This window comes from Rhopalosiphum padi, chromosome 3 (genome assembly GCF_020882245.1).
Source record: "Rhopalosiphum padi isolate XX-2018 chromosome 3, ASM2088224v1, whole genome shotgun sequence".
Classification (NCBI taxonomy): Eukaryota; Metazoa; Arthropoda; class Insecta; order Hemiptera; family Aphididae; genus Rhopalosiphum; species Rhopalosiphum padi.
In genome coordinates, this window is record NC_083599.1 from 34,366,092 (window position 1) to 34,391,913 (window position 25,822).

The window sequence follows — 25,822 nt, forward strand, 5'->3', positions numbered from 1 at the left end:
ATAAGTGGAATCCTAAGACCTCAGTGATTTGTTCTGAACATTTTACTCAAGATTCTTTTGTTCGAGATTTGAAAGCAGAACTTTTGGGTAATTATTTTTATAATTTTTTATTGGTGGTCAAAATACGAGTATAATATATTGATATACATGTACATATTATACTGAATGTATCACGAATTTCTAACAAATTAAATAATTTGTGTTCTCATTAATATTTTTTAATTATTTTTCATAAAATTAATAGACGCTTGTACTACATGTAATATAAACTTTTTTATTTTTTTTTGTGTAGAATATCAAATTTAATTTGATTTAATTTTTTATTGAAAAAAATAGTTTAAACGTTTAAAATATTTGATTTGAGTAATCCTTTTTGACTTTTGGCCGTTTAAATATCCATTCAATTTACTGATAATCAAATGGTTCAGAATAAGTGGAGGTATGCCTAACAATTCAAATTTCCTCATTTCATCATAACTTTTTTCACACTTTGTTTAATATTATTTTTATACATTTAGCGATTGATCGACACACATTATATACCATACATCCACTTATCAGTTATCAGCAAAACATTGTCAGAAATTACGTTTAGATATTTTAGCCTATAACTATGTCCCTACTTTTCATTAATTTCGTTATTGTTCAGTGATATTTTAATTTATTTTGATTTTTTAAAACATATATTTTTACATTTTAAACACCAATCAGCTTTAGTTAGAGTATAATATTTATTAATTATATTATATTATTGGCTGTAAACAAGGATATAGATAACATAATTGCGAAACGGTTAATACTAGTACCACAGAACACAATATACTACTACACTAAACAGTCTAAACAACACAAAAGTTGAGCCAAAATGATATAAAACAATTATTTTCACCGTAAAATTGAACATGTTCTATTTTATAAAAATATAATCCTAGTACAATACCTACTATAATTTAAATTTTAATAGGTATGTATTTAATTTTAAAAAACAAATCTTAGGAGGGATGCATTATTCTAGATAAAGTAAGTAGAGGAATGAAAAACGAATTACTCAAATTGAATATTGTAAACGTTAAAACTATTTTTTTCAATATGTTTATAAATGAACTATTTTGAATTTTTTTTAAATAATTTAAATAAAATTTAAAATTTTTTATTTTCTGTACAAAAAAAATAAAGATAAAAAAGTTTAAAGTTTATATTACTTATTTAGTATAAGGCGTCTATTAATTTTATAAAAAAATTTTTAAATATTTATTAGAACATAGGTTATTTCATTTATCATATTTATGTATTTGCTATGTATATTTGTATGTTTTATAGTAGTATAGTTTTTCAAAAATGCTTAGGTTACACTCCTAAAGTTCGTACGCTGAAACCTGATGTAGTTCCCACTTTACATTTACCACCAGATCATTCACAAAATGTAACTTCTACTGCAGCGATCAATCGGAATAAGAGAAATGAAATGAAATTAAGGAAACAGGTAAATTTTAAATTTTAAATATTTTTACAATTATAACAAAATGCAAATATTAATAATTAGATATTTTATTTACTAATAAAATATACATAGTATCTATTATTAGCTTATTTAGTTAAGAGTTTGAACACAGTTTTATATGTAAGACCATGGTTTAGAATTTTTAAATTATATTTATTTTCTATGTCTAACTCAAACAATTTAGTAAAATAATAATAATTTGCTTTGAAATTATAAAAATTAATTACTATAAACATTAGTATAGTTAAAATGATCTTATAAATTATTTATATTAATTTTGAATATTTGTTTGTTTTTTGTAGACCCATGATCAATTAATTTTATCTAGCATTGCTTCTACTTCATCAGATTCTCCGTCAGTTGAAATTTCTTCTACAATGAATATAGACTCAAATCCATTCTCAGAAAAATCATCTTTAAATATTGATTATGAACAATCATACAATGACCTTTTGAAAAAACACAATGAATTAAAAGCAGAAAATTATGAACAGAAACTTAAGATTTCTTTACTGGAAAAGCCTCTTGAAAATTATAAAAAAATTAATGAATCTCTTCAAACTAATATGGATATATTACAAAAAAATTTAAATTCAACAAATTCAGTTTTAAAAACAACACAAAAAAAAATGTCTGAAGAAATAAAAATTCTATCTCTGAACAAAAAAAAATTTATTGAAAATCAAGAAAAAAAATTGTTATCATCAGTTTTTTCTTATAATCAACTAAATCCAATATCGAAGAACAAAAAGCGAATTCGTTGGACAAGAGATGAGGTAGTCAAAGCTTTCACATTAAGATATCTCAGTAAAAGATCATACATCTATGTGAAAAATGAACTACATTATCCTCTACCTGGTAATAGACAGTTTTTTTTATTATTCTATATTATTTATAACTTATTTATAAGTTTATATTTTTTCAGGACTCCCGTCTCTTCAGCGATGGGCAAAAACTATCGAAATGAGAAACGGTATTCTTGTTGACGTGCTGAAAATCATGAAACTGAATGGAGATACTTTAAAAGATTATGATAAACTTACTGTTTTAATGTTTGACGAAATGAAAGTATCAAGTACTGTAGAGTATGATACACTAAATGACGAGTTTATTGGTCCGTATAATCAAATGCAAGTTGTAATGGCTCAAGGAATTTCATCTCAGTGGAAACAACCCATTTTTATTGACTTTGATAAAAAAATGACCAAAGATATATTGTTTGACATAATTGAAAAGTTAGATGAAATTGGGTTCAAGGTTATTTGTTGTGTCAGTGATTGCGGAGGCGGTAATATAGGATTATGGAAGGCTTTAGATATAAACTATCAAAATCCTGTTTTTTGCATTCCTAATGGTAGACGTATAGTGTACATACCTGATGCACCTTATATATTAAATCTAGTTAGAAATTGGTTATTAAATACAGGGTTCTCTACAAATGATATAATAATTACTAAAAAACCTTTAGAAGCGCTAGTATTTCATTCAGCAATTTATTTAAATTGCACCCAGTGTCATAGACATCAACTAACGCCAGACCATCTGCTTTTTGAAGGATCTCAACAGCAAAAAGTTAAATTAGCAACACAACTATTATCACATAACACAGCTATTGCGCTTTTACAACACAAACTTATTGATGACTCAAAATTAAGTAATGATACTGGCTATTTTATAGAATTGATAAGTAATTGGTTTGACTTGGCAAATGTTTGTCACCCAAATGACAAGCGTACTCCTTACACGGTACCTTATGGTTTATGTTTTGAAGATCAAAATTCATTATTAAATAAAGTCTATGAAACAATTTTAAATATGAGATGTATTGGAAAACAAAATTTACAACTATTTCAAAAAGCTTTGCTTATGAATATAAATGGAACTAAATTACTGCTTCAAATGTTAATAGAAAACAACTTAAAATATTTACTGACTAGTAAAATAAAACAAGACGCCTTAGAAAATTTATTCTCTCAGTTACGGTCTTGTGGTGGTTTAAATGACCACCCATCTCCACTAAATGCACTCGATATGTTAAGAATGATCATTCTTGGAAAGAATCCTGGTATAGTTACATGTTCATCCAACACAACTGATCAAAACCAAGAGGAATTTTTAGTTGCAACAGCTTTTAAACAGGCTGGTATCAATGTTAAAGGTGAATTTCAAATACTTGAAAATCAACAAAATATAACCACAGATTCTGAAACAGATACAGCCAGTGAAAATGAGTCACAAGTTAAAGAACTAAGAAACAACAATGAAATGACAAATGATGCTGTGGAATACTTAGCAGGTTGGGTTGCTAAAAAGCATAAATCAACATTTCCTGAAATTAGTTCTACTACAACAGCAACAAAATCAAGAGCTCTAAATGACCATGATTATTTAATTCCATCTTGGATTAGTCATCTTTCTTATGGAGGATTAACTACTCCAAGTAAAAGCTTTAAGACAAACATTTTTAGAGTAGAAAGATTATTCCAAAAAAATACAAAGAAACTTCTTCCTAGAGGATCAGGAATAGTTAAACGGCTAACAGAAAAGATTTTCAATAGAACTGAAATTGCACAAAAATATAAGCCTGTAATTCTGTCTTATATAAAACAAAGGTTGTTGATTCGAATGAAATATTTTAACCAACGTGCAGCATCATTAGCTAAAAAAAGAAAAGCAAAAGCTCAACTAAGGAGACTAAATAAATAAATTATTTGTTAAATTTATTGAGACTGAATATAAAAATGTACGTTTTTTTTTACTATTAATATATAATAATTAAGGCCAACACTTGTATACATTTGCTTATTTTTATTGATTGGTCAATAAAATAGCTAGTTTATACCAACATTTTTTTCATAACCTAACGATGCTGTATATGAAATTGTATTTTATATATTTTTGCATTTTCAAAACATATTTTAGGATTTTGTATATTTTAAGAGCATATTATGATTTTTAAGACTCGACAAATCGAGAATCACAAATTATTTATTTCACTCATAAAAGTTATTATGGATAATTTAACTTATTAATAAAAATAGGTAAAATAACTAATCTTAATCGATAACCAAAAATGTCCAATTGGTATTGCATAACAATATTTTATCTTATCCAGGCCCAGCTCAATGGTTAATTGACATAGGCCCACACCTGGGGCGGCATTTTGGTATTCAACATTTTTGTATTGTAGATTTGATGTATTTTAAGTAAGGGGCAGCAAAACTTAAGTTTGCATATGTGTGTTTAAACACTTATGCCGGGCCTGATCGGTGATTCATACCTACTCATGCGATACATTATTAAATCGATAAATAATTTTAAAATGCCTTAAGTGAAAACTTCTAACACTTTTTTTAGAGCATATTTTAGTAATTTTTAGGGCATAACTGCATACATATTTTATAGGTATTTTGGGCATATAATTGTTGGCCCTAAATTAATAATATATTTGAATGTCAATAAACTGTTTATAATATTGTTTATAATTTTATTCAAGTATGTATTATAAAATTAACATTTTGATATCCTAATGATAAATTAAATTACCATGACACCTCAGCTAGAAGTGTAAAAAATTAAGTTATCTTTGATATACTAATGAGTATTGTCTCGTCTCACGTGTTAACAAAAATAAAATTCTATGAATATTATAGGTAACTAACAAAAGTTGGTATACAAACTAATAACTATATTAAAAAAAGTAATATTACATTAATAATGGATTTAAAGTGAATATGTTAATAGGTACGACAAAATAATACTACGTATTTGAATATAAAAATTATTTGCGTATTAAAAAATTAATCATTTTAGAAGCAACTAGGTATTAAATATGATGTAGGTAGCTGTGCAATGATTTATTACAATTTATATCATAGGTATAAGAATATATTGCTAATAATATTATTGGTTGAGCGAATTTCAAGTAATAATTATGTAATCTTTGTTTAAAAGTTATACACATTTAGACATTTATTAATAAATAATAATATAAATTATTTATAACGTATCAACAGTCAACACTTGTTTGTTAATTGTATTGAATAATGAATATATTTTTAAAAACATGCATAATTGGTTACTGGGCTCTATTCCACCAACATACTTTGCAACTTTTCACTTTTCAAAATTTGCAAAGTGCGAAGTCTTTTCATTCCAAATAAAAATTAAATAGACTTTGCAATATGGTAACATTATGAAAAATTGCGTTACCACTTTTCATTTTCTTATCATATTATTAAACAGCTGTTATCATTTATCATTTTTTAGCCGGTTTAAAACCCAAAACCTTCAAAAACTTTACTGTAGTTCGTGTTTCTTATAAGTTTTAATTAATTGAATTAAGTTGTCAGTGTATAATATTTATAAAATGATGAAAATTAAAACCCAAAACAAACTTACGCTGTTGGATGCTATATACGCCAAAGAAAAAGTGTATTGTTTGGTAATTCTAAAACAACATCAAATGATGAAAAAGTGGAATCTTAGAAAAGTGTCCATAATATAGCCCATGCATTACAACTTGCAACATCAGATCGTTCTTGGCAGTTCACTAGGGACAAGTTGTATGGGCTGTGGAAATATCGCACTTTAGTAAGTACCAACCTATAGTTTGTAATTATATATTTATTAGGATTAGTTAATAATCTTTAATTGCCATTGATTAGACATAAGTTAATGGTTTATTCACTTTATTTTGTAGGAAAAGAGGGATAATAAGAAGGGGAAATTCACTGGTAAGACGGGAGGAAAAATGCCAGTATGATGATGTTGATCTAGCCATACTAGATATTTTAGATGAAGATTCAGCAGTAGTGCAAGGTATTGGTTTACTACTTATGATATACAATTAAAATATTATAGGTAGATACACAAATAACAATAATAAATACACATAAAACGCAAAATCACATTAATTAGCCCACAAGTGTTAAGTATAGCAGTAACAGTAAGTATGAATATTAAGCATTATAAGTACGAGACACGTACGACACTACGGCCGCCCGCGGAAGTCTCATACGGATGACTTCATGCCTTCATGGTCAATAATACATTGCGACTGCGGGTGGGATTGCTTTGTTTACATGGTTTTGAGGCAACCTGTAAAATCTATAAACCTACTAAGTACTAGGTGTCTAGGTACTCATAGTCGACATGGTTCATAGTCAAAATATCATAAAACAATTGTTTTATACGTCTGTGGATTGTGGTGGTGGTAGGTGCTCATTTTCATACATTATTTTTCCAATAACCTAAGTTTTATTTATAGATATTATAATACATAGGTATAGATATATCAAAAATACCATAGTATACGTATAGATAGGTATAGGTACGTGTTAGTGTTATACCTTATACACTAATACTAATTTATTAAAATCACAAAAACATATTATATGTAGTATTATATATCTACCTATATATAAGGTACAAAGTATAAATGTGTAAAAGTCACATAGTACTATTAATAGTAGTATAAATTTAAAATAGATTTTTATTTATTATATTATTGAAATTACTTATCTACCAAATATTCACCAAAAATACTTCACCTTTAAACATATTATGTATCTATTATAATAACCTAAATAGTAAATACCTATTTTATATTTATAATAAATGTGCGTAGATATAAACATATGTATCGTAATTAATTTATTATGTCTGAACTGCCTAATAGTGCACCTCTAAATTATCTTAATAAAAAAACCAAATTTCTTCGTATACTAAATGTTATTTAGTGTTTTTTAGTGTGTCCAATTAAACACTAAAATATTTACAAATTTGTTTACTGGGATATGTCGATGAGTTTTCCACAAAAACGTGTTTCTTTCCATGCCACGTCTAGTTCTGAATATCGATAATAATAGTATCATACCATTACCAGCATTGATATTCGACTTAAGAATGCGGCCTTGATTAAAATATATTAAATTATTTCAACTTTGGATGATATTATTTAGCTCTCCTAACCTAACCTACTTAGAAGCTTTAGAACCTAAAAATGTAGGTATATTGTATAAACATCACGACGTACAGTTAATAAAAAATAGATAGGTACTTATACAATATGACGCAGAAGAAAGAAGTCGCATAAATATCTATGTGTTAAAATATACAGAAATTTTTATGGTTTGTATGATGAATCATCAAAAAGTATAGTAAATATTAATTAAATATACTAAAGAATGACGAAAAATGTATTAAATAAATATTGCTCACAAGAATTACGATTAATTATTTTACAATTCCAAAACGAAAATGTTTTAAAATATTGATGAAAACTGTTATTTTATTTAAAAAAAATTAGTAAAGACTGCACAAGGGAAAATACGATAATTTTATAAAGGTAGGTATTTGAGAAAAGGAGTTCTTTATTAATAATTATTCAGTTTGGCTGGTAGGTATTCTAATATTGTATAAATGAAGGGTCTAGGACTTTTCGGCGCTGCCGTTTTGATGCTGCCGTATCGGCGATAGATATTTTCGGCGCTACCGTTTCGGCGACGCCGATTCGACGAAAATGACAAAACACATGTTATAGTGAAAATTTCTTTTAGTACAATATTATGTGTAATTAAAAAAAATATTAAGTTATTTTAATAAGTACTTTTATTAAGTACTAAATTTATAAAATTCAAGTTCAACGACATTCATGACTATAAAAATAGTATAATAATAGTGTATAGTAATAATTAGAATTGGGATTTTAGTACAAAATAATACACATATAACTTATAGTCAGTTATTTCGATAACAATTTTATCATAGCTAGTAGTAATAGTAGCCAATTAGTACGTCCAGAACTAAACAACTAATAAATACAAAAGTAACAATACTATAAAAATAAAATATACAATTTTTTTTCCAATTTTTTAGTTATTATAATAAATATAATTTAAATGCAATTTTATAGTGCATTTTATTTTTTTATTCTTATACTTTATTTTCATTATAACATGTATTTTGTCATTGTCGCCGAAACGGCAGCGTCGAAAATATCTATTGCCGATACGGCAGCGTCGAAACGGCAGCACCGAAAAGTCCCATTCCCATAAATGAAGCATGACTAAACATGAGTGAAATAAATAAGGCCATTTTTAAAGTCAGAATTTCCTAGTAAAAATTATCGAAGTTTCACTTTCTTGAAATCATTATTATTATTCGCAATACGTTTTGTGAAAATAAAGTTTTTTGGATACCTAAGTACTAAATCTTAGTGTTGCCAACTTCGATTTTTTGTATTATTATATTATCTATAGGTATTTAAAGTATACTTATAGTAGGATTTAAAAATAATTCATTATTTTGACAACAAAATGTTGATAAAAAGGATGGTTTTTTGTTAATACCTAACTCCAAAACTATAAGTTTTATCATATTATGTTTTCAATGTTTTCATTCAATTAAATATATTTTTAAATAGACAGAGTATCTAAATTATGTGTTGAAAAAACACTAGCAAAACTGCATTTGTTTTAATTATCAAATTTTTATCTATTATTTATAAGTTATATTAGTACCTACCTCACAGCATAATATATATTATTTTACATGATCTAAGGTACCTATCATTTTTAATCAGTTCTTAATTATTTTATTATCGTCACGTAGTGATATGCAAGTATAGTAGCTATACTGCTATACCTATCCTGAACGTTTAAATATTAAAACAGTTACTGAGTTACTATGGTAAAAAAGATTACTTATTGACATTTCGCAAAAAATATTAAAGACATATTTTCTTTTAATGGTGTTATAGTGTTGTACCTACCTATTTATACACTAACTAAGTTATAACATATTTTCAAATATTTAATTAAATATTTAGCATTAATTTTTAAGTTGCCTAAAATAATTGTTTATAATATAAACAATGCATATACATATACATATACATTTATATTGATATAACAATAATTTATATACCTAATTTATTTCAAAATTCAAACAAACGCATACCAAAATTATTTATATATAGGTAAGTTATTGTTTCATAAACTTATAACTACCTAACTTATAAGTTATAAAGATTGACATTTCAATTCAAAATATAATAAATATGTAGTGTAATTTTTATAAATGTTGTAATTGAATAGTTTGTACCTTCTCAATTGTGTCCTATTATTTATATACAAATGACAATGTATTGTTAACCATTAATAATATAATGGCTAAAAATTTAAAATATAAAATCTTAATAATTAATTATATAATGTAGTAATATTCGATACCGTTGTAATTTAAGTACAATTTATATAAATATTGTTTATTTTATTTTTTTACGTATTCAGTATCTGTCATAACTGTGTAATTATTTTTATCCATCATTTTTTAGTTGAAAATGTTTACGTTTATGATAAGACACATTAAAATAAAATACAGAAGTTAGTTAGCAAAGAAAAAATAAAATAACAATGTTAACAAGCACCACTTAATTTTATTTTATTTATGGGTAATAAGTAATAACTAAGACTATTGACTATTTTTATTTTATGTAGTCTAAAACAATTAACAGAATAATAACTATTATAAATTTGGGTTTGTTTTGATTATTATCATTCTCACTCACTCGCTGTGTTCCTTATTATTTATAAAGAAAGTAAACACATTAGGTAGGTACCTACTAAGTATTTTAAATTAAATCATTGCCGATTGAATAATTTTATAGAACAAATTCCAACAACCGGAACATTATTAAACATTTTTTCTTTTTTTTGTAAATTAAATTATAATGTGAACTACAATCACGAAATATTTGTTGTAGTTTATTTCTATCATTGACAATTGGTATATATTCGTATAATAATTGATTTTTCATTGTAATAATGTTTTTGCATGGATAAGTAGGTACAGTGGCGGCTATCCTAGTGTTGAGGTGTAGGCGTGTAGCGATTGTTACACTTTTAATTAGAGGTAGGTGGGGTGGATTGTCTATGTCTCTGTATGATGGGATGTTATATCTTATGTTTCGCTACACCTATATTTTTAAGAATAGCCGCCACTGAGTAGGTACCTATATGTACCACCGTGGTATTAATAACTTAGACGAATTAAAAAAAAAAAACGATTCTGAACAGTGTTGATTTGGTCAGTCTAGGATAATTAGTAGGATATATTATATTATTACCTAGGTATATTTAAATAGTAATGTATATTATCGTTATTTTACGTGATTTCGTAAAAAATTAAATTTCATAATATGCTCATAAAATTGTTTCTATATTGACGCTAAATTTTTTTTTACAGTTATTTGAAGAAAAAGTTATAGAGAACCTTGTATTGGGTTTTTTAACCTTAGGTATAAATCACAAAAATATTATAAATTTCCAACTTCAAAATTCCTTGCAAATTGTCGTGATTTTGACATATTTCGTAAACATTTGAACTTTAAATGCTTATCAACAATAATTGTGATTAACGATTTTTGATTTTTTTACTACAATAAGTACAACTTATAATAAACCTTGTATTAAATTTTAAAGATTTTTTTGTGGCCAAATTTTTTTTATCGGCATTTCAAGAAAAATAACTTTAAAAAAATCGAAAAATTCAATGGTTTATAAAAAGTTTAAAAAAATTCTAAATATTTTGAAAATTTAATCGTAAATAGATAATATAAACATTTGGTGAAAATTTCAAGTATTTACAATGATTCTAAAAAATATATAGACATATATATATAGTAATTGTAAAATAATAATGTAAAAACACATAGATGAAAAAACATATGAATGATTTGTTACAAATTTACAATAACCTTAGCTCTAAAGAGGCAAAAAAAAATAATAATAATAAAATTGAATTAATACAATATTAAAATAAAAATGTGTAAAGGTCGCATAAATTATAAAACAACTAAATTATTTAAGATAAATAATTAGCCTAAATTAGCATAAATATAATTCAGTGAAAAAGCACAAAAATAATAAATAATAGAAATGATTTAAGGGATATTATTTTATTCAAAGAAGCCTATGTTTTAAAATAAAAAGAAAAGACTAAAGAGATTCTCTTCATCTATTGAGGTTAATAATTTTTTTGGGGGAGAGATAGAATATATTCATAAGTACTTCTTAAAAATATAACAAAAATAAATTCTTGGTACTATGTAATATAAAAATTTTAAGTTTATACTTAATTAATTTAAACCTAAAAAAAATTGCGCACGATTATAAAATATTATATTTAATCTTAAATCCCATGTTTGATAGAAATATTAGTATTTGTTTACATTACAAAATATTCATACATCATTCAAATTTATTTATAATACATTTAGAATAATTATAATTACTAACCATTATATATCATAGTAAAAAAAGTATATTTTTGTTTTGATATCGTCGAAAATAAATAGGCATGGAAACCCTTTAAGGGGATTGGAAGCGATGATTTCCTGTCTTTATCTAACACACACGCAATATAGGATTATAGACGTATTCTATTTCCAACGTACCGATTGATATAATGAAACGATAAGAATTCTGAATACAGATTTGAATTCATCATAAAGTCTACTTGAGATAGACTTTCCCACATTTTTGATTTACTACTACAAAAATTGAAATATGTTAATTTTTTTATTACTCTTTTTAATATAACATTTTTCGAATTTTGGTCCTAAAGTTTTATTTTTGAAATTAAAAATATACACATAATATGTATAGGCACGCAGTAATTGTTTTTCTTTGAAGCAGGAGAAGAAAATTATAAATCACGACGTGTTGTCGGCTTGTCGCGGTGTTCTCTTATTGTAAAACAACAGTTAATTTAATTTTAAATAAATATATACAAATAACGAGTAAAGAAAACTGCTATATTCACATATAGATTAGGTTTATTCGTATAAAAAAAAAGTTGATGTTAAATTAAGTATATAGGTAATATAATATATAGTATTTATGAAATAAAAAAATCACTATGCTTTTCAATAATAATTTTTTTCTTATTGTACATTTTTTGATTCGCAAATTTACTATCAATATACATTACATAACTATTTATACTTAGTATATTTAGTATATTTATAATAATAGTGCAAAAGTTAACACAAAATAAAAAATTTAATTAATATAACTAAAACTTAATTCCTACTCATATAAAAAATAAACATATTCTACACGTCTGGAAATCATGTAAAAAATACAGACATGGGCACATTGAAAATATTTCTTAAATAAGTAATATACTAAAAAAAAAAATTTTTTTTGTCTAGGTATATAGAATTTATATTATAGATTATTATCTGTTTTGATATTTTGTAGTTAAATTATTCATATGTTATATTGTTAACTCCCTACCACCACCACAAAAGCATAAAGGTAAAATTAGATATAGATATTTCTATGTTTTGATGTAAATATTATATAATAATATCATGTTCAACTATATATATATTTTTTCTATGTATCTACACAATAAAAATTAAAAAATTAAAAAAATAGGATAAAATATTTACGTTATAATACTATAACTGTCTATATAACGTAATATACTATACTATTACTAAACTGTACATTATCTATATACTCATATATTAACCATATTTATATGTATATATATATAGAAATTACAATAATAATAATATATCATCATAAACTAACCTACGACGTCAACTGTGATTTATGAATAAAAGAAAAGAGAAAATATATAATATCTTTTAATTTTTATAGCTTATGTATGAAAATGTTATAAAATATTTCTCATAAGTATTTTATACTAAAATTAAAATATCTGAAAAATATACAAATTCAATTATTTTCTTTAGATATTAATATTAACTTACAATTATTCGCGAGGAAGTTAAACTTTTACGAAGGTATATTATATTATGAATTTTACTGTACCCATTGATATCTTTGATTTATTTTATGATAATATCTATTTAAACTAAGAATCTTTTTTAACTGTTGTACGATTTTTACATAAATATTTTTCTACATCTTTGTTATATAATTTGATAAATTTATAAATTTATAATATTATGATATAAATACATATTATTGTAATAATTAAATATTAATAATATGATATATAAATAAATGCAATATTATCGGATAAAATTATATCAACTCACCGTAGTGATAAATTAAAAATAAATAACTATAATAGATATATTAAGAAAACATATCAAGAAATATACTTAGTGATATAAAAGTTAAAATACTCATAACAGCAATTCAACAAAGCGGTACTCACTTGCTTACATTTTTTTAGAAATTGAGTATCTTACGTTATATAATGTATCTTCCAGTATAGCAGAGGTGGTCAACTTTAATAGACTTGCGATCGACCACCGAGTTTTTCTAGGTCGATCGACCGAAAAAAAAGGTCAATAAACAAAAATTATATTATATGTACATGCGTGTGTTACACTTTTTTTATTCGATATCAGTGTATAATCTCGTTTTTCATAGCTATTTATTGCCTTTTTCTAAATCTAATACATTTTTATATTCGTGGGATACACAAAGATACACACATTTACAAAAAAAAAAAAAATATATTATTTGTTTTCTGAAAACAATTCATAAATTCAAGAAAATGCAAAAGGGTTTTGCGATCGACTAGTTGGCCACCCCTGCAGTATAGGCACATTACCGCTGGGTTTTTAGTCAACTTATTTTGATTTTTCAACCTGCTTGTAGCCACCTGCATATTTCTTTATTGACTTTAATATCTACTTATAAATTTTAAGCTTCAGTCTGTAATTCAATACTATTAGTTACTCTAGAAATTATAGACATAAATATAATTTTATAATTTAATTATTATAAATTAACTTGGGAAATTAACCAAAAACTCATTAACGTCAATTTAAACTTGACATAGTTAGGTTGGGCGTATTTTTCAACACTTCAGAAATAGATAACTGATCGTCATTATAATCATCATTATTTTCAAAAAACTCCTCGCCTTCTTCTTCCAAAACCTTCTCGTTCTCGTCTGAATCATCGAAGTGGAATTCAAACAACTTATACAACTCTCGAACTTCCTTTTCAACTTTACAATACATGATTTTTTCTTCGGGATATGTCCACTGATTATTGTCATTCATCCGGAATCGTGCTACATAATTATTCGGCTTAGGAAACAATTGAATGAATCGTTTCGTTCGACATATGGCCATATTGAATATAGCAATTTCTATATCTAAATTATCAACATTTTTCTCATTTGTCTTGTTTCTACTCATCCATTCAGCCACTCCAAAATGGTGAAAACCTTCTTCAAACTGTTCTTTTTTCTGTGCTACCATCCCAAGCGCCACAATCGCTTTGACAAGCACACGAAGGTTTAGCCTATTTTTTGCTTCCTCTTTCAACTCCAAATAAGACCAATTTGTCGGCGGATTTTGACTGGCCCTCATCACCATGAACTTCGCCATCAGATCCAGTTCATGATGAACATTTTCAGAATATATGAAGCATTTATGAAAAGCATGTACCGAGAGCTTGGTTGAATCGATCGCTTTGTAATTGAGGCCTATCTCGTAATATACTTCCGCAATTAAAACCCTTGGTTTACTATCCAGTTCACTCGACGATTTTAGCAATTTAAGAGCGTAATGTAGTGTTTCCAGCGCCTTCTTTGGCTCTTGACGGATAGCGGTTTTTTTTAGTAGACCACTTAGATGCAGACATGCCAACGTCCACACGCTGTATGGCTCTTTAACAAACTGTTCATATTTTCCAATTTTCATTTCAATATGTAAGTCTGAAGGCACCGATGGAAATATCAGTTTATTAGGGCCGTTGGCAATGGTTCGTGCCTTCTCAAGGTACTCCATAGCAATTTCCGTACATCCATTGCGGCAGTAAAATACGCCGCCCGCGTACCAGAACACAGCAGATTCTGGCCTATTGTCGTTGTCACCGTTACTGCCGTGGGTTTTACTGTCAATTTTACTGTCAAACGCAAGAGCACCAAGCATAATCACTTCGGCCACCCATAACCAATCATCCTCTGGTAAAGTAAACCATTGATTCATCGTGTCTTTTATGCTATGTTTTGTCCTGTATCGGTTGACTATGAATGTGACCTGAAGCATGTCAATCGGCGATTCACTAAACTTCAATAAATCATGTAGATTTGATAGTAGTGTTGGTTCTGATATGATAGAGGGACCACATTTGTACTTTTTGTTTTTTGTCTGTCGTCTATCGTCCAAAATTAAGATTAAATTTATAAAATCTAAATACGTATCGTACTCCAACAGCTCAATGTAACATTTATCAGCCAGTGAAATCCATTGTACGCGATCATTTTTTATCTCCTGGATGTCGAATTCTATATCTTCTAATGGGCCATTCGAAACTGTTTTTTTAATTCCGGTAAGATATTCATGTTTCGGTTTATCTTGTCGTTGTTTCTCAATCTTGTTATTTTCCAGGTACCGGCTCTTAACATGTTTGTATAACGGATTATTGTTTCGCTTAGGGCAGACAAGTTCTACTTGTTTTTGATTCATTATTAACTTTAAATTAATTATACTTTTATGATATGATATTTTAAAAGTAAATTTAATATTAGTCTAGTATTGTTTATTTTTTTATAAATGGTTGCCACACTACATTCAAATTAGGATGAGACTAAATGTAGTGAATATAATATGTTACTTCACAGTAGAAGAAATGTTCTTATCCAAGTTATTGTCAAGCCGCACTTAGACAATCATATTTTTTTATAAGATGATAATTACCTACTATAATTAATATTTTTATTTGATTAATAAGATAACACCCTTGAAAAGTAATGTTAAATAGATCTAAAAAAAAACTAACTAATAAACTAATGTATATAATTAAAATTTATAAATTACGTCTACTCTGATCCTAATTATAAAAAACTTATGGATAACCTTGTATTGGGTTTTTTAATCTTAAATATAAATCACAAAAATTTTACGAATTTTCAACTTCAATATTCCTTGCAAATTTTCGTGATTTTGATATATTTCGTAAACATTTGAACTTTAAATGCTTGTAAACAAAAATTGTGACCAACGACTTTTGATTTTTTTTACTACGATAAGTACAACTCATAATAAACCTTGTATTAAATTTTAATATTAATATTATTTCAATTGTCTATAAATAGCTTAAAAAAAGTCAAAATATTTTGAAAATATAATCGTAAATAGATAAGTTTACTATAAATATTTTGTTAAAAATTTCAAGTATTCACAATAATTGGTTTTTGAGTTATAAAAATAAAAAAATCTATTTTGTCAAAAACTGATTATGCGTAAAAATTCCCGTTTTTCCATTACTTTTTTAGGGTTTTTCCTAACGCTTTTGAAAATTACTGGAAATTTTTTACCTTTAATCCAAAACGTGATGAAAGACACAAAAAAAAAAACACACACCATAGTAAAATCAATACATACCTCACTTCGTTCAGAATCTAAAAATGATTTTTGTATATAGTTATTTAATTTGATAAACCACATTTAGAATTAGTTTTAAATTTTTTTGTGTGTGCGTGAAACTCAATAAATTAAATTTAAACATCACATTTTAATAATTTGTTCAATACTGAATAGTTATAGCTGTGCAAATAAGTAGAGTTTCGTGAACTTGTGGTATCTAAGCTGTAAGCTTATTCCAAAAAGTTTATAATCCATAATCAAGAAATAAACTAGAAAAATAACAAAAAAAAATTAAACAGAACTATTATATTTTCTTATTTTATTTTTAGTCATTATTATTATTATAAGTACTTACTTACTTATAAATATTTTTTATTATGTGATTACAAAATGGATATTATTAGGATAGGTACCTGATTTGTTTTATAAGTCAAATAAATCATAAATCTTTTTTCATTGAAAACAAATATGCTTCGCCAGTTTTTAAGGAAAATTCTCAGTAACAATAACGTTAAATTTTTGCACATACCCACTCGTATTTTTATTTTTTACAGTATAAATTGAAATAGTCAATAGAATAGATAATATAAAATATTACAATTAATGTTTTTACCTATAAATTAAGGCAAACTATAATAAGGTAACCAGTAGTTGAAAAGATAAATAATGAAACAATCAAATTTTATAAGTTTAATAAGTGACGTTTTAAATGTTTTAATACATTGGACTATTTGGACTATGGAGACCATATTTGTTAAAATTCTTGTTGATACATTCAGAACAAAAGACATGTTTAATGTGGTTAGTTTTTGACATTAGAGACTACCGATAGGTATATTATTTATAAAACATTTCTATAGGTGGATAATTCATTCCATACCTAAAATGGAAAGTCGGGAAAACATTTTACGTCTCAAGGAAGAACATTATGTATTTGTGTTTCAAAATACCTATATTGATTAAACATATCAATATTTTATTATGTACAACTATAATATATAATACAAAAATAAATTGTATACAAAATATCGTAATGACAATAATAGTTTCGACAATTTTTTCGATTGTATTAAGTTTTTATAATTTTTTTAGTGTAGGTATATAACTGTTACTTGCTAATCTTGCTTTGTAGTAGGATACACAATTTCTAATTACGAAACATCGAGAACAATAATGGAACAAATATTTTCTCAAGCATTTCAATCGTGTGTAAAAATAAAATTTCTAGGCTCAAAACTATTGCTACCTAATCTAATGCGTGGATTTTTTTCGCATCAGTAATCAGTAAAGAAATTCTAAGAAACCAATTACGAACTACGATGAAATACATATTATTTTAGCTTTTATTTATGACAGTTATAAACTTATAATTTATTAATGTCTTACCAATGATTATTATTATTATATTTATATTTTTTATAGCAAGCCATAGCTATTGTTAAATTTAACATTTTTTTTTAAATTACAAATTGATTTGGTTATAATATAGTTATTATTTTGATAATTTAAATTTATTAAGATTTACATTTTTTCAATTTCGATGTACATTATGAATGTCATAAAAATCATTTTTCAGGAAGTTATCTGAGGATGATGTAAGTTTGATACGATTTTAGGTATGGCCTATGATCCAAACAAATAACTATGTCGAATTTCAAATGAGTTGGTTTGATAGTTCAAGAGAACCCACATTATTGCCACTAAAAAGTAATTACTCAATTTTGTTATATAGATAAGTATATATTTAATGCCAATTTAAAATATTATTATTGTACAATGCTGACATTTCTTGTGTATCTCTAAGCAATACGCATACATCCATTATACATATATGCATAAGTAAACCAAAATTTGATGTTTTTACCTATTATTTTGGAGTGTATGTGGATAGTACTTATTACACTTGCACCAGAAACGATTAAAGATTTTGCTTTAATACAACTATATGTATGCTGTAGAGGTATATTCTAAAATACTGTATAACATGTTTTTATGGATTCTGGAGTTCAACAGAGCAACAGGCTACTGTGCCAATTATTTAAAAAATGATATATTTAAGTTTCAACTTTCAGTTGTAAAACGTTTATTTCTTAAGGACCTCAATATTTGAAATAAATACCTACTTACTCAGTAAAACTACTTTCTTTATTTATACACATATATCATATACTCGTATGTACAATATTCATATTATTATACACCTTTCTTCTAGATTAGTGCACATCCAATTTAAAAAAAAATATTTGTTTTCATAGATCGCTAGATAATAGAAAAATACATTCTCGTGAAATTCTTACTAAGAATATGTAATTATATGGTTTGGCTTATGTGACGAGTTGGATATTTTGGAGACCAAATTATTCAACCAATTTATTTAAGCCAAGAAAGTAGTAATGATCATATGCGTATTGTCGGGTGAAAAAAATATGGCAACTGACCACTAACTCTCTCGATTTTCATTTGACACATAGACAGTAATATAATACAATACGTCTACAAACAATCAATACATTCAAATTGCAAATATATAATAAGTAGGTAATAAGTAGATAGTACAGAGAAAACTAACAAAAAAAAAAAAAAATTAATAACTAGGTAACGTAGTATATGATGGTCACAAGCTGATATATAATCATAATAAAACATTATTTGAATTACAAAACAAAAACCGTACAGCAGGTAGTACATAAAAAAATTTAATATATTATACACCTATTTACTACTATACATATTATATTGTAATTTGAATTATTATAATGAAATTTAAAAACTGCTTTCAACCATCAGTGCAGTAGAATGTTTTATAATGACATCGGTTCGGCTGGCGTGATGTTATTATAATTAAAAAGTAGATCTAAATATTATGTGTCCTAGTAATACTGATATACATTTCACCGCATTTGTGGTGACACTACATAGACACAGTCGAACAGCAGACGAATTACATTAGACGCACCCACAACTGATACCTATCTAATCATAGTAATAATAATGATCCCACTCCCCGAAATACGAGTAGGTATGTAATGTTGCATGAATTAACATTATTTGTGATGATATTTTATCATTTTATTCTTTTTTTACTCCGGAATTCCCGTGTAATACCTATAGATACATTTTTATAAAACTTATTTTTATAATTTTTAAGCAACTTTCGTTGTTATTTTACGAATCAGAATACATTTTAATTAATATGAGGCTATGATTCAAAGACATTTAGTGCAAAGCCACATTGATTTTGGTCAAAAACTATACATTATAAAATAATATATATATATATTATAATATATTTATAATAAATACATTAGTTAGTGCGCGATTGAAATTTGTAAAGACATTTTTTAATTAAATGTAGAGCCTATTTGAAACCTTTATAGTGTATACTAGGTATATGAAATTAATTACTTAAAAGCTTTAAGTTATTATTAAGCTATAGATAGAAGTATAGAACTATAGAAGTATGTATAGTATTATTTATGTTATACATTTATATTTATATTATATTATATTCACGGGCGAGTTCTACACAAAACACAACAATTATTTAAAACATACAACATTGCAATTTAAATAATTAATACAAATAACCCAAACGTTTAAACATGATAATAATTCCAATAATAATATGAGTAATAGGTAAGATATAGTATATAAATATAATAGAAGTCATTATAATTTATAATTTAGTCATTTATAGTATTTAAAAGCATAAGAATGTATTTTTTAATAATTTTAAAATTAATCACTGAATTTTACAAGTTGTATTAATAATTATTTTTTATAGTTTATAGATGTAATTTATACTATCAATATAAGCTAAAAGTTTTCTAAAATTTAGAAGGTAGGTACCAAATATAATTTTAAAAATAAAACGCTGCGGTAAACATTATTAATGTGATCTTATTGGGCAGCAATATTTTAAAAATAATGACGAGGGCACAATTTTTTTTGACAAATTTATTTTTATGGGTCACATTACATTTTTTAAATTAATTTGAAAACTATTAGAAAATTAAATAAATTATTTGTATTGGTAAATCACTTGCTGTATAGTAAGTTTTGAATGTACATTTTTATTGTAATGGATGTATTATATTTACATTTTATTATAAGAAATTGCATACAAAAAATGACGTATTTATTAACTTATATTTTTAATAGGGATATTTTAAAATTTATTTATATTAGATAAATAATAGTAATTTATTATTTTATAAGTATAGTATCTATGGTATTTTTTTTAAAAAAAAGTAGCATATACCTTTTATATTATTATAATATTATACCATTTATTATCATAGATATATTATTGATATTATTCATTAACTTAAAAATGAATAACACGTGCCGTATAGAGTGGTGCGAATAGATTTGTGTTATAACCTTATAAATAGCTTAAAATGAATGTAAATATTTTTTAAATTCATATGTGTAGGAGTGTAGGACCTAGGTATATAGAATAATAGAATACATATTATAGTTTGTTAATAAATATGTTATATGACGAAAAGTTAGAATCCTTATGAATTATAATATTGATATCAAAATATAATAACTACAATCGCTTATGGAAATATTTTTCGTTTAAATAATAAGTATCCAATTTAGTCAGGATTAAAACTTCAAACGTATAAAAATAAAACTGCAGTACTTATTATATGAACTTGATAATTTAAATAATTGCTGTAAGTACAATTCTCATATTAATAAGACATTTTTGACTTAAAATTTTAAATGTTTTGACTAAATATAAACACTTATCAATAAATTAACTAAAAGATAAAAGTGAAATGTATTAAGATTCTGTGATTTATATTTTTTGATTGTTTAAGAATAAATTATTATTATTTATTATACGTTTCAAAATTCAATATCATTAAAAATTTAACTTGAATTACACATACACATTGTATGAGGCTTTACGGTAGGTCGCTATGATTAATCTCAGAAACACGAAAAATTTGACTATTACTTAAGATTTGATTTTTATATTCAATACAATTTCAAAATATTTGGACTTTGGACTAATTGTAAGCTATTTATAGGTATTTGGAAATTTCGAATTTTTGTGTGTTACAAGATTCTCCATAAGTTGTTCTTATAGAAATTATAATATAAGCCATATTATAAAAACATTAGAAATAAATACTCACCATTTTTTTCTTATAAGCATTTAAAGTTTAAATGTTGACAAGATTAGACATTTAAACAAAGAATATAAATTTTAGGTATTTATTGAATTTAAAAAATTGTATTCTTAGGGGACTTGAAACTTCTCCGTATATTATTATATTTTAAACTTGCTGATTCTACATAGATTACTCATTTTTAATCTCCGTTAAATGTGTAAGCTATACACATAGCTTTAATATATTAATTTGGGCTGTTTTGTCAAGTATAAAATATAAATTTAAAATCATTTACAATTATTTTCTGTAACCAATGCCAACCATATACAGACAAATAAATATTTGTTTTTCATGTGCCCACAAAATTATTATAGATTTTTTAAGAGTATTGATTAGATATGACTAGAAATTAGAATATTATGCTTAAGAATCTAAAACATTGCTAACCCTTATTCTATGGCTCCGATAAAACGTGAATATACAGACAAGTATAATACATAAGATATGCATAAATGCATAATACCTTGTAAATACTATTTTATAAAATTATACCTATTTATACTTAAATATTTAAAATTGGGACAGTTTTAACTTGTAAGAAATGTTCAAATTATAATTATTAAACATGAAAAAAAAACACATTTTGTCATTTTGCACTATTAAAATACTAATAAAAACAAGACAACTATAAAATTTTCAATCTGATAACAATGATTAAACTAATTTTTGATATTTTTTTTTCGACAAATAAAGCAGTTATATTCCTAAAAATAATGTCAGTATAATGTTAATTTGTGTTTTGTTATTATCGTTGTTGTGTATATAAACTATATGATTTTCCACTGAAATCAATCGAATTGGTTAAAAATAACGAATAGGTATGCTGAGAGGTAAATTTTTCTTATGGGATAGTTGTAAATTTTGATTAAAACAAAAATAATTAGTCTTGAATTTATGCCTGAAAAACCTCACTCAATGAAGCATAAACGATATATTAAGAACGAACTATGAAATACATACATAGGTACATACATACATACATACATACAACAATATTAAATTTGTTTTTAGCATATTAATTGATTTTCAATTGCCCCACTTCATATTGTATAATATATACCTAATATTACTGTATAGTACAGAATCCGTGACCGAATCCATCTTCGTGGTATCGATCGAGTCATTGACGGAAAATCGACCAGCCAGCGCGGTGTAACAATATTAATACGGATAAGCACTAAGCCGTTTTAAAAACGTGTTACACGACGTGATGCTGCATGGTAACCGAATTCGGCAGATCAATGGTCATCGGTACAGCAAGTATTATGCCGGCGACCGGTTGCGCAGTCGAGTCGTTCCGAGACGTGTTCAAGAGGCGACTGCGTATCACCGCAAGTGTCAAGTCCTGACTAGATGTATAAAAGGATTAAAACCATTAGCTATAGGCACACATTTCACACTAAAAGCCTATTAAGTACATTTTCAATCACTTAAAAAATATAATAACATATTCCTTTAAATGTTATAATGTGACCTATATAATATTATTATAATTGTCGTGCTTTATTGTGCCTATACGCAATAAAATGTATAGCTTATTATAACTTATATAATAAAAATTATTTCATACGATAAATGATATTAACGATAGTGTTAAGAATTGTTTCAAATAATATTTATTGCAATAAAACAAAAGAACTAAAATATATCCAATTTCGTCAAATTTTGAACTTAAAAATTTAGTATAGAAAAAAATTTACTTTTGTAATTTTGATATTTTTAATTAACTGTAAGAACAATTTATAATAAACCTTAAATAACATTTTAACTTTACAAACAATTTTACTAATATAAATAAAAATAACTTTAAAAGTAAAAATTACAAATGTTATTATCAATAGTTCAAAAAAATCCAATGTTTTTCTTAAATATATGTTTATTATATACACTTGATGTTTATATTTACTTGATGAAAAATGCTTACAGTTATTCATTTTAAAATTACAACAAGCAAACAAAATCAATTCTATCAATAACTGCAGGTGTTGGTTAAATTAAAATCTCGACTTTTCGTAATTATTTTTCCAATTATATATTCAAAAAAGTATAGATAGATATTGAAATACTGTAATTAGTGTATTTGATAAGAGTTATTAGGTAGTAGAATAAATAATTAATTTATAAAGTTACTTACTACTTACTATATTTAATTTAATAAAAAAAAATTCCACCCAAATTAGATTAATTTCATATGGGGTCAATTAATCGGTAAGCTTCATTAACTAAAAATTTAGTATTTACTAATACTGTGTGAACAAATCTAATGATGTTTTTGTCCTAGATATATAATATGAGTTAGACAAGTATTTAAAAATAATGAATATCATCATACCATAAAAATTGTGAGATTACAATTTTTAAAAAGTTGGTAAGAAATAGTTACAAATTAAGTAAAAAGTACGTTATATGTTTCACTTTTTTTTTAGGTTTTACTCGTATGTGTGGTGAGGGGGAATCGTTAGCCTGTAATTGACAAAACAATCAGTACTCGGATGTGGTGAACGTCTAACGCAAACATGTTGTTCCAAATTTAAAAAAATAAGGTTAAAAGTATTTTGGAAATGGTTTTTATGGTGGGGATGAAGACCAATTTCATACATGTGTTTAGAACATAACAATTATAACATATTTGAGATATATAATATATATATAGTATATACATATATCTATAGCAGTTGGTAACTTTTTTTAAATAGTCTTTTGGTTAACTTTCGGAGTTAAAATATTCCTATATCGAAAAAATACCAACTATCAACATTTAAAAAACCTAATTAATATATAACTTTCTCAAGTGTTTTCACCATTATTACGGTAACCTAGCTAAAATATGTATGATACAACATACAAATCAAACATTATATTATATTTCAAAAGAAACATAGAAAAAAAGCCAAATTTATAGATCATACAAAATATTTTTTACTCGAGTAATATGAAAATTCTCATTTTTGGCAAAGTTTCTGTATTACTCGATAATTGATACCACTTATTTATGTTATCAAACATTTATATAATTAATTAAACATTTAACGCTTTTTATGTGTTGACCAAAATATTATGACTTATGAGCATATTATAATATGTAAAAATTATAATTAAATTTACTGTAGATACCTACTTAGTCTTATTCAACATTAACACCTATAAATTATAATGTATAGTCGACTGTTATAGTTATAAAAACAAAAATAATATATTTTATGACTTTGCCGATAAACTTTAGTTAACAAACATATTATGTTATATTTTAATTTAAAATTCTTATTTAACACTAGTCACGTATCCCTGTTTTATTTTTTATACGTATTATCGTAAGCTGATTATTTATATAATACAATTTATGTGCACGTATTATTATTTTGTGCAGTGTTATTTTATTCATTACACTATAGGTAATATACTGATCGTCTAGAAGGGTGAATATATTTTGTTACGAGTTAAATATTCGATCTCACTATAATAATTTATAATAATTATAATTTTATTATAATTTCAGTTTAATATATTCGAAACAAACGTAAGTTTCAATGTAAAGTTTTAGATAAACTGTTATTTTGGTGTTAAAATTCCGTTTAGATACCCTTTTCAGACGTGGTAGGATAATATTATGGTGTTTATTTTTAATTTTTATAGTAAAATAATTGAAATAATCTTGAAACATAAGAATCAAGTTCAACTTAGACACCGTAAAATTAGTATGTACTAAATAGTAAATACTAATATTATATTATAATATTCAATATTTATTTATTCAATATT

The 25,822-nt window shown here is 25.2% G+C and overlaps 1 protein-coding gene and 1 long non-coding RNA gene across 2 annotated transcripts; one reads left to right on the plus strand and one right to left on the minus strand.

Annotated features, from left to right (window-relative positions):
* The first annotated feature begins 5,815 nt into the window (after positions 1-5,815).
* Positions 5,816-18,529, plus strand: LOC132923677 (uncharacterized). Its single transcript, XR_009661240.1, has 3 exons — positions 5,816-6,094; positions 6,204-6,322; positions 18,451-18,529. It is a non-coding gene; the product is annotated as an uncharacterized LOC132923677 (long non-coding RNA).
* Positions 14,316-15,974, minus strand: LOC132923834 (uncharacterized). Its single transcript, XM_060987809.1, has one exon. The coding sequence runs from the start codon at positions 15,972-15,974 to the stop codon at positions 14,316-14,318; it is 1,659 nt and encodes a 552-aa protein (XP_060843792.1).
* Positions 18,530-25,822: the final 7,293 nt, after the last annotated feature.